The following is a 12,096-nucleotide window of genomic DNA, read 5'->3' on the forward strand; positions in this document are numbered from 1 at the left end:
TTTAGTGTTTTATGTATCGTAGACTCGTCAACAGAGATGTTAGCATGTTCCAGAGATTTCTGTAAGTCTTTAGTTGTCACTCTAGGATTCTTCTTAACCTCATTGAGCATACTGCGCAGTGCTCTTGCAGTCATCATTGCAGGACGGCCACTCCTAGGAAGAGTAGCAACAGTGCTGAACTTTCTCCATTTATAGACAATTTGGCTTACCGTGGACTGATGAACATCAAGGCTTTTAGAGATACTTTTGTAACCCTTTCCAGCTTTATGCAAGTCAACAATTCTTAGTCTTAGGTCTTCTGAGATCTCTTTTGTTCGAGGCATGGTTCACATCAGGCAATGCTTCTTGTGAATAGCAAATTCTAATTTTGTGAGTGTTTTTTATAGGGCAAGGCAGCTCTAACCCACATCTCCAATCTCGTCTCATTGATTGGACTCCAGGTTAGCTGACTCCTGACACCAATTAGCTTTTTGGAGAAGTCATTAGGCTAGGGGTTCACATACTTTTTCCAACCTACACTGTGACTGTTTAAATGATGTATTCAATATAGACAAGAAAAATACAATAATTTGTGTGTTATTAGTTTAAGCACACTATGTTTGTCTATTGTTGTGACTTAGATGAAGATCAGATCAAATTTGATGACCAATTTATGCAGAAATCCAGGTAATTCCAAAGGGTTCACATACTTTTTCTTGCCACTGTATAATACTCATCATCTTTAAAAGAGCAGGGCTGTTCAATTCTGGTCCTGGAGTTTTTTTTTCTACCTGGTAGTTAATTGCGCTTACCTGGTATCCCAGTTGTGAATTAGTCCCTTATTAGGAGAGGATGAAAACCAGAAGTGTTTCAGCCCTCCAGGACTGATACTTAACAGCCCTGATAAAGAAAATGTTTCTTACTATTTAAAAAAGGGGCAATCTGCCATTGCTATATACATTTTGGAACTTTTAATATCATGATATATACTCAGGCCCATAATTATTTGCATCCTTGATAAAGGTGAGCAAAAACAACCAAAATAAATAATACAAATACTGAGCTATATTGTATGCTCCAAAAAGTTGGAAATTACATTATTTTATACTTTTCCATTGCAAAATGTTGATTTTGTGGTAAATTAACCATTTCTTTGTGGCTTTTGATTAGTGCATAGGGTTATTGTCTTTCTGGAAGATCCACTTGCGGTCAAGTGTCAGCCTCATGCCAGATGCAACCAGGTTTTTGGCTAAAATGTCCTGGTCCTTGGTCTTCCCTGTGGCTCAGTTGGTAGAGCATGGTGTGTGCAACGCCAGGGTTGTGGGTTCGATTCCCACGGGGGGCCAGTACAAAAAAACTAATGTGTGAAATGTATGCATTCACTACTGTAAGTCGCTCTGGATAAGAGCGTCTGCTAAATGACTAAAATGTCAAATGTAAAGTCCAGTGGAAGCAAAATAGCCCCATAACATCAAAGAGCCACCACTATGAGGTACTTTTCTGCATATGCTTCAGTTTTTCAATGCCAAACCCTCCACTGGTGTGGTGGCCAAATATCTCTATTTGCATGTCATCTGACCATACCACCTCCTGGAATTTGATAAACATTTACATTTTAGTCATTTAGCAGACACTCTTATCCAGAACGATTTACAGTTAGTGCATTCATATAGCTAGGTGGAACAACTACATAACACAGTCATAGCAACTACATTTTTCCTCAATAGGGGGCTATCAGAAAAGTCAAGTGTGAGTGAAAAAAAAAGTCAAGTATGAATGTTAGTTCATGAAAGGCATTTGGGGGATTATTTGAATAAAAGGTAGGGTTTCAAATGTTTTTGGAAGATGGGCAGAAACTCTGCTGTCCAGGTGGAAGCTAGTTCCACCATTGGGGTACCAGGATGGAGAAGCTTGGACTGGGCTGAGCGGGAGCGGCCTTCCCATAGGGGTGGGAGAGCCAAGAGACCAGAGGTGGCAGAACGGAGTGCTCAGGTTGGGGTGTAGGGTTTGAGCATAGCTTGAAAGTAGGGAAGGGCAGTTCCTCTTGCTACTCCGTAGGCAAGTACCATGGTCTTGTAGTGGCTGCGAGCTTCGACTGGAAGCCAGTGGAGTGTTCGGGGAGCAGGGTGACATGGGAGAAATTGGGAAGGTTGAACACCAGGCGGGCTGCAACGTTCTGGATAAGTTGTAGGTGTTTGATGACACAAGTGTGAAGCCCAGCCAACAGAGTTGCAGTAGTCCAGACGGGAGATGACAAGTATCTGGAATAGGACCTGCGCCACTTCCTGTGTGAGGTAGGGTTGTGCTCTACAGATGTTGTAGCATGAACCTGCAGGACAGAGTCACTGCTTTGATGTTTGCAGAGAACGACAGGGTGTCCAGTGTCACGCCAAGGGTCAGAGGGAGAAACCATGGAGTTGTCAACCGTGATGGAGAGGTCTTGGAGCAGACTGAGCAGCTCCATCCTGTTGAGGTTGAGCTGGTGGACCGACATCCAAGCTGAGATATCTGCCAGGCACGCAGAGATGCGTGTCGCCACCTGGGTGTCAGAAGGGGGGAAAGGAGAAAAGTAGTTGAGTGTCATCCGCATAGCAATGATAGGAGAGACCATGTGAGGATGTGTTGGAGTTGAACGACTGGTGTATAGAGAGAAGAGGGCATAGAACTGAGCCCTGGGGGACACCAGTAGTGAGAGTAAGTGGTGCTGACACAGATCCTCTCCACGTCCCCTGGTAGGTGAGACGCCCACAGCCCAAAGAGGGTGGAGAGGAGGGTCTGATGGTTCACGGTGTTGATGGCAGCGGATAGATCTAGGAGGATGAGAACAGAGGAGAGAGAGGCAGCTTTGGCAGTGTGGAGAGCCTCCGTGACACAGAGAAGAGCAGTCTCGGTTAAGTGACCTGTCTCGGTTAAGAAGATCATTCTGAGAGAGATAGCGAGAGTTGGTCACAAACAGCACGCTCAAGTGTCTGTAATTTTTGACGTGAGCGGAGTCAAGTGAGGGAGGAGGGGAGTGAAGAATGGGAGAAGGTCTTCAGAGCTGGTCTGGAGAAGGGAGGAGGGGATGGGGTTGAGCAGGCAGGTTGTCGAGTGGCCTGACCCCACTAGTCACTGGATTTCATCTGGAGAGTGGGGAGAAAGAGGTCAAGGCGGAGGGTAGTTCTGTGTGAGTGGGACCAGTGGACTCAATAAGCTGAGTGAATGAGGAGCAGATGTCGTTAACCTTTTTTTCTTCAAAGTGGTTGACAAAGTCATCCGCAGAGAGGGAGAATGTGTAAAAAAAAGTTTCATAGGGTTAGAGGCAGAAGCTTGACATTTAGAGTGACAGAAAATGTCTTTAGCAGCAGATACAGAGGAAGAGAAAGTAGAGAGGTGGGAGTGCTACCCGCAGCCCTAAACAGCATTGGCACTTGGATTGGAACCGGTGCTATGGTCAGATGACATGAAAATAGACCTCTTTGGCCACACACACTAGTGGTGGGTAAGGCATTGAAAAACAGAAGCATAAGCAGAAATGTTATAATTTAGTACAGAGCAGAAGACGAACTTACGTTGTTCGCTGTAACATATGGACAATAAAGTTGAATAGTATTGTATTGTAACGTGTCAGCCTTGTTTTGAGCCATTTCATCAGAAGGATGAAGGTTTGAGGTGCTGCCAGTGTTTTTTTTGCCCCGTGGACACAAGAGCATTTCAATACTTTAGTCAGGGATGGGCAACTCCAGTCCTCGGGGGCCTGGATTGGTGACACACTTTTGCCCCAGCTAACACACTGGACTCCAATAATCAACTAATCATGGTATTCAGTTTAATCAAGTGTGTTAGCTTTAAGGCTGGGGGAAAGGTGTGACACCAATCAGGCCCCAGAGGACTGGAGTTGCCCCTCCCTGACTTAAGTGGCCAGGCAACATGGAAAGCCCAAGTATCAAACGATGGAATTAAGTAAAGGAAGGAGATGCTTTGTCGTGAGCTATGCTGTATGATTGATTAGGGGAAAAAAGACAAATGAACATCGGAGAAAGAAACTGAAAGGCGATTACATCTTTAACCATTACATTTTTTTCTAAAATGCCATGCCCAAAAGAAATCATAATGCAAGAACAGTTGTCACATTTTATTTTCCTTTGGATTAATAACATTTATCTTTTGAAGTGAGGGCTTTGGAGTCCACTGTGACTTTAAAGACAGACAATGTTTTCCACACAGCTGTTTGGTCCTTAAGCCTAACATTAGCAGCACTCTGGGTGGTGGCAGATTGACAGAGGGAGGAAAAGAGAGAGGCACGTGTGCTAGTGGTTGTGAATGCCCTTACAAGTCCTAAACCACCTTTATATCTATCTACTTAGTATTTTAGCCTACTGTCTCATTCACCTTAAAGTGGAACTGACAGCATTTTTAGCAACATGAAATCTTATTAAAATCTGTTAATATACACCCCCAGGAAGAATGACACTTTTTTATACATTTTCTGACAAACGAGCGCTTAGATATGGTCATTTTCAAGTTTTCATGAATTCTTAAAATGTTTGGGAATTACGTATACTAAAGCATTTATGAAAATTCTATAGCAATGTAGAGTGGGAAAGCGGCAAGTGTTTGCACAATTAGACATTGCAGTAAATAAAATCAAATAAAAACATCTGTCTCGTACAGTAGACCTATATGCAAACAAAGGGCCTGCCATCATTCACTTTGAACTGGACTGTGTTTACAGGCAGTTGCAACAGCGCAACTTTAGATTAGAACGCATTTCAGCAAAAGCCTCAAAATACACTTGAATGGATTTCTGCAAATATGTACCTAAATACCATGGGAGTCCTCTTACATTTTGGGAACGTTACAGTTATCATACAATCATAAAAAGGTTGGCTATCTTTCCCTATATGCATCTCAACAACAACAAGATCAACAACTAATGCAAGTCAGAAAAAGATGCGCTAAACTCTAACGAAGGAACATTAGATAAACCCTTTCAAACTTTTTCCAGCTGGTTGGCCGTTAAAATTGCACTGATAAATGATGGGGAATAGCCTGCTCGTCCTTCTGCAGCTTGCCTGCCATTGCATGCGTTGTCCCAACCAAGCACCCAAGCTAACTGGCTAAAGTTGGCTAGCTTGCTAGCTAGCTACTTCCAGACACAAATGAGAGAACACCTCACTAACCTGGTTAGGCTGTTTACATGTTATATAGAGCGTTCATGAGCAATGTTCCCTCTAAACTATACGCAGCTCCCCTGGGACTGTCACACAGATTAAATATTAGCCTGCGCAGAGAAGCATGAGATTGAACTTCACTCAACTTTCTAGTTTTCCCCTTTAGTTAACACTATCAATATTTCCCTCTACTGTGGGAATTGCCAATATTAGCCACTTTCATTGCAACATACAAAACTAAATATGCAAGTGATTTTCTTGTAGGCAGGAACACAACGGAGTAGGATTCTATTGCATTGGCAGGCACAACTCAGCCCATACTCTACAGACCAGATCGGTGCGGCATAACCAATCAGAGCTGCAGTATCTCTATATGTGACCCGATTCAGGAAATTGGGTGTATGTCGCAATTCACAACTTCACAGGAGAGCTATTTGAACGTCAAAAATATTTTATCAAAATGTGTTTTGTTTTGCAGAAATGCCTTCTCGAACATGTTAACTTTCATGTACCTTAATAACAAACGTGTATGCCATCTGTAAATACGAATAAAATTGTTAAATTATGAGCCTTGTTGGTTAAACCACAGAAAAAGTCAGCAACCTTCCCACTAGCCATGATTGGCTGAGATAATGAGTGGCTGGACATGCTGAGAGAGGAGTTCGGATTGGTCTGCCATATAGAAGGCTTCTGCCTATTTGAGCTGTCAGTCTGTGTTGGTAATCCTGTCGAACACGGCTTTTTTAAAATGCATTGTGTAGCGGAGTTGCATTGCTAAGTGTTGCTCTCCACTGTCTGGCGGATCAAGTTTTGAAATCAGTGGCATTAGAGTATGATGGCATTAGAGTATGATAGCTAAAGAGATGGACAAAACACCTGTCTCCGGATTACATCTTCAAACAAAGAGCAACTGTGGCATGGCATTCATGACAGGGAGACATGTCCATCACGCATGATGATGTATACAGGTAAGATTGTAGCTAGCTAACGCTGGACTTTCAGATATTACACATTTCTAATTTTGACAGAAAGTGGTTTCATTTCAAGCTAAAGTGTACTGTTAGCTAGCTAGCGTTAGCTGGCTGGCTCTGTAGCGGACGTTGTTATTTGTATCCCAGAGTTGTTTGCTTTGCTAGTTAGAGTCTAATGTTAGCTAGCTAACATTGAACCTGGTTGGTTAGCACCCAGCATATTCATGCAGTGTAGTAACGACCTGATTTGGCACTATGTTCATTGTTGTTTAAGTAGCTAACGTTAGCTGGCTGGTTTGATGTTAGGCCACTGATAGGCATTATTTTCAAATAGCCACAGTAGCCTACTTGGCCACTGTTATAATTGTAATTAAAGCAGGTAAAGCCTCAGTGTTCACAATAAAAGCGCACCAGAAGTTGCACAAAGTGGCACAAATTCAGCAGGTGTTGCGCGTTCGTAAATTCAGTTATTCTGCGCTCTGACACACTCACACAAGTGTGCTCTGAAATCGGAGTAGGTAGCTAGCCACAGTGAATTCACGAACGCAAGAGATATGGTAACATAGCTAGCAAAGCGATTCACTTTCAAACCAAATGACACGTGCATCTCTACCGTAGCTGTGTAACCACCAAAAAATGATACAAGGGGAAAAAGTTAGGCACTCAACCACTCCTCCAATGACATGACGTTCTCCTAGCAGTTAGCTAGCTAGTGTTTTTAGCTTGCTACATAAATAGATACGCTAGCATATTAGCCACGTTATGACTGACTTGTGATCATTGCCCACACTAGTTTGGTTGTATTGACATGCCCAGCCTTAGTTACATTTGTCAGTTTTTGTCCAAAATAATGAGTCATTGACACTGAAACAGTGCATCCCGAATAGAGGCAGCAAACAATGTACCAGGCCAGCTGTGATTTACAACCTGATAGCAATATTTTTTGGACTACGAATAAATGTATTGGTGAATTATATTAATCACGCATTGAACTGAATCCATCTATTCTGCCAACATCATGGAATGTTGGGTCAAACAGAACCTATTTTTAAAGTATTTTTTTCTTGTTGCATAAACTGGGAATTTGATATTCTTTACTGATATTATGATGGTCTGTTTATTTCATATCTGCAAAGTAGTTAAAATGCTGTCAGTTCCACTTTAAACATGTGTCACTTTTTTTCCCTAATCTCAAAAGGTGACAAGCTAAACTTAAGGCCAGGTTTGAATCCAAATCAAGCTTTGTCGGCTAGGCGCCATTTAAAGGTAATTTCCGATTGAGCCCACATATGCAGAGTTTGCCGTGAATGTGGTCTTAGCGAAGAAGGGAACATTCCCTTTGAAAAGGTGCATAGCCGACAAAGCACGATCGGATTAAATCCCAGCCTAAAACAACATGCACTTGCCTTAGTTGAAATTGCTACATTTGATGAAAACTCATGCCAGGTGATCATTTGAATACAATTTTTGTAATACTGCAGGCATATTTTGTGTTTTGACAAGAAGTACTGTTTAAATCAGTTTTTTTTCTGGATCGAAAAGAGGCTTAGGTGGTGGGCGTGACATGGAGTGTGGCAATGGGAGTGGTTGGCCTGTCGGCACTGCTTGATTTTAGCAAGGCATTTCTTTCAGTTTTAAAGTACATTTTCGGCAAATTCTACACATTTTGCAATGGAGCTGAGAGAAAATGTTGCAGTTTTAAAGTGAATTTCCTGCCATGCCTAATGATGTGTTCTTTTGCAAAAAAATTATAACAAAATCAATACTGCTAAATTAATTATTTTGGGTATTTTCTATTCTCCCTGACAGTCTAGCTTTTATTTTGGTGATTGTTAGTTCTCAAAGATTATATTATAAAAAATAAGGAGACGCATAAGGAAGGAGACACATTCTGTCTCCTAGAGATGAACGTACTTTGTTGTAAATCAATCCCAGAACAACAGCAAAGGACCTTGTGAAGATGCTGGAGGAAACGGGTACAAAATTACCTATAGTTCCACAGTAAAACGAGTCCTATATCGACATAACCTGAAAGGCCACTCAGCAAGGAAGAAGCCACTGCTCCAAAACCGCCATAAAAAAACAGACTATGGTTTACAACTGCACATGGGGAGAAAGATCGTACTTTTTGGAGAAATTTCCTCTGGTCTGATGAAACAAAAATAGAACTGTTTGGCCATAATGACCATCGTTATGTTTGGAGGAAAAAGGGGGAGGCTTGCAAGCCGAAGAACACCATCCCAACCGTGAAGCACGGGGGTGGCAGCATCAGCATCATGTGGGGGTGCTTTGCTGCAGGAGGGACTGGTGCACTTCACAAAATAGATGGCGTCATGAGAAAGGAAAATTATGTAGATATATTGAAGCAACATCTCAAGACATCAGTCAGGAAGTTAAAGCTTGGTCGCAAATGGGTCTTCCAAATGGACAATGACCCCAAGCATACTTCCAAAGTTATGTCAAAATGGCTTAAGGACAACAAAGTCAAGGTATTGGAGTGGTCATCACAAAGCCCTGACCTCGGAAATTTGTGGGCAGAACTGAAAAAGCGTGTGCGAGCAAGGAGACATACAAACCTGACTCAGTTACATCAGATCTGTCAGGAGGAATGGACCAAAATTGCTTGTGGAAGGCTACCCGAAACATTTGACCCAAGTTAAACAATTTAAAGGCAATGCTACCAAACACTAATTGTGAATTTTTACTAGGATTAAATGTCAGGAATTGTGAAAAACTGAGTTTAAATGAGTTCAACTGTATATTTCACACACACACACACACACACACACACACACACACACACACACACACACACACACACACACACACACACACACACACACACACATTTTTTTACTGTTTGAACTTAGTCATCCCCCAAAAATGCTTAGGTGGCCCTTCCAAATGCTTGGCCTGACAGTGACTGGCTACAGTGAAAAGGACCAAGGCCAGTATTTGCGGTCCGTTATTATATAATCTGTGGGAGTGCAACAGAATCTCACCTCCTCTCCGGACACGAAGTTGTTGTGACACAAAGGACAGTGGTTGGAGCCTTTGACTGAGCCAGGAGCTGAAAACAAAGAGAAACATGAATAGCACCGCCCTGCACAGAACCCCAAAATGCCCACAGAAAATGACATCACCAGTGGCATGTATTCATGAATGCCAAGAGAAGCCAGGCTTCCCCCCAAAAATGGACCAATAATTTAGTATAAAATTATATCTCTTTCATCTCTGTGTTTTTATAATTTCCCTTCAATTCGCAATTGGCTGTACCTATCTCAACGGAGAAATCTTCAGAGCGAGGGAAACAGCGCCCCTCTGTCTCAGTATGTGTAGCCAATGTATCTAATGCTGTCTGGACAAATGGACAACATGTATGACATGTTGCCGCCGTAGCATTTGATTGATTGTTCCCAGTGAGCATAAAAAGAAAATAATTAGCCAATCAGCGTTGAGCTGAGCACAACTGTGGGTGGTCCTTGCGCACCAAAACGCCCCCCAAGGGAGGCCAGTTTGGATTTGTCATCACACCAATCAAATCACATCAAAAGCTAAATTGTCCGAAATGATTTCCTTTCTGCATCTGCTTGTGATGTGTTGATGTTCTGAATTAGTTAGCTGTGTCATTACTACAATGCGGTGCCTTTTCTGTCCCCAGGAAATATCACTTTGTAGGGTAAAATGTAGATCGCAAAAGGCTTTAAATATAAAAGGTCACGTGTTCTTTACCTTAAAAACACAAAAATATGGATCTTGAAAGAGAATCTATGCATTTTGAAAACTTTTTTCTCCAGTGGACATAGGCATTTCTACCATGTCCTCGGGTGTTATTCATCAACTTCTACGAGAAATAGAAGCCATAAAATAATAATACATTTAATATCTTTCTTCATTACTTAATAACTTTTTTTTCATGATTGTATTTATTATTATTGTATTTAACATTGTGTGTCCCTGATATCACTTTCCACCCTGTTAGTTTGCAGTAATAGTCCTTTAAGAAAACAGCCCCTTCCCACAATGACATCATGTTCATGAAGTGTCGTCATTTGTTTGGTGGGAAAACAATGGTGCAAAGCTAAATAAATATAAACACTTGGTTTTATCTATTTTTCCATGTTTCATTATGTTAGTCTGTCTCACTCCTACATTGCCACCATGATGACATTTCTAATGTTAAAATCTTCAAGTGTTTACCATTATTCTAACCTTAACCCACAGAGCTATGGCTAATTTAGGCTCCAAATGTTCACCCTGTTAGGTTCCACCCTGTTAGGATTATCATCTCTAGCTTGTGCTTGGCTCTGCCGACCTCCTTGCTTCTTCTGCCCACTATGACTCATTTGTTCCCATTGGAAAAGACAGGCTGTGGTCTTGGGTTAGTTATACAAATCTTTGTTTGCAATGTTTGCTAGCAATGTTTGCTTTGTCTCGGATTTACATTCACTTATAGATGGGTTAGCTGCCAATGTCACGAAAACAATGCACACGCTTCAATGAGGCAGAAGTCTGTGTGTTGTTGTGATTCTGGATGGCCAGATAGCTAGCAACAATGACAAGAAGCTACCATGTGGGGAATCATAGATGGCTTGTTTCAACTCAGTGTATCTTGTTATTGATACCATGTCTTGTTTTGAGGTGTTTTGACTGATGTCACGTTTATGCTAATGTGGCTCAAATGTGCTTGCTAGCTAACCAACAACTGTAACAATGTATTTGAGAGACAACAAGTGCTCATTGTGCAAATGTATTTATGACTTCAATAAACAGACACAAAATATAGTTTACATGTTGTCAACAATCTAAGCCAACCCAGTCTGTTTTGCCGCATTGTTGCAAATACGCGTCGGTTTTGTTGCTAAACAACCAACCAGTATATACATTTCCATACTCACCAAGAATTACATTTGGTAGTTCATTTCAGCAGAGATGGTGGCTTTTAGTATAGTTTTTGAATCTTTACAAACCGGACAAAACGTATAGACGGGTTGGTTGTTTAGCTAAAACAAGCCACCTACGAATCCCCACATGGCAGCTTCGTGTCATTGTTGGTAGCTGTCTGACCATTCAGAGTCATTACACCACACGGACCTCTTAAAAATACAATAAAATGAAAGTATTAGAACAGTTACGACGAATATTTTATTCATGACCTTTATCCATAATCATTGGTTACACGGTTATACATTTACCGTGCTAGCCCTAATAATAACACTGCCATGGTATTGTTTTACAAAAATGTTCCCATTCTCCCACAAACTGAAAGGATGTTGTCTATACATTTTATTCAGCACTATTGAAGCTATAGATTAAACTGATTGGCCACATTTTGGTTGAGCGCCAATGTATATACTCCATGCAGTGATGTTGGAGGTACCACAGGGTTCAATTCTTGGGCCAACTCTTTTCTCTGTATACATCAATGATGTCGCTCTTGCTGCTGGTGAATCTCTGATCCACCTCTACGCAGACGACACCATTCTGTATACTTCTGGCCCTTCTTTGGACACTGTGTTAACAACCCTCCAGATGAGCTTCAATGCCATACAACTCTCCTTCCGTGGTCTCTAACTGCTCCTAAATACAAGTAAAACTAAATACATGCTCTTCAACCGATCGCTGCCTGCACCTGCCCGCCTGTCCAGCATCACTTCTCTGGACGGTTCTGTCTTAGAATTTGTGGACAACTACAAATACCTAGGTGTCTGGTTAGACTGTAATCTCTCCTTCCAGACTCACATCAAACATCTCCAATCCAAAGTTAAATCTAGAATTGGCTTCCTATTTCGCAACAAAGCATCCTTCACTCATGCTGCCAAACATACCCTCGTAAAACTGACCATCCTACCAATCCTCGACTTCGGCGATGTCATTTACAAAATAGCCTCCAATACCCTACTCAACAAGCTGGATGCAGTCTATCACAGTGCCATCCGTTTTGTCACCAAAGCCCCATATACTACCCACCACTGCGACCTGTACGCTCTCGT

At 41.8% G+C, this 12,096-nt stretch overlaps 1 protein-coding gene across 3 annotated transcripts in view; it reads right to left on the minus strand.

Annotated features, from left to right (window-relative positions):
• Positions 1-12,096, minus strand: part of LOC106571987 (centrosomal protein of 104 kDa) — a 51,401-nt gene that overhangs the window by 10,036 nt on the left and 29,269 nt on the right. For all 3 annotated transcript variants that reach the window (XM_014145662.2, XM_014145663.2, XM_014145661.2), the window contains one exon: positions 9,106-9,173. In XM_014145662.2, the coding sequence (XP_014001137.1) occupies positions 9,106-9,173 (68 nt within the window). The remainder of the gene's footprint in view (positions 1-9,105; positions 9,174-12,096) is intronic.

Source organism: Salmo salar, chromosome ssa15, assembly GCF_905237065.1.
Source record: "Salmo salar chromosome ssa15, Ssal_v3.1, whole genome shotgun sequence".
Taxonomy (NCBI): Eukaryota; Metazoa; Chordata; class Actinopteri; order Salmoniformes; family Salmonidae; genus Salmo; species Salmo salar.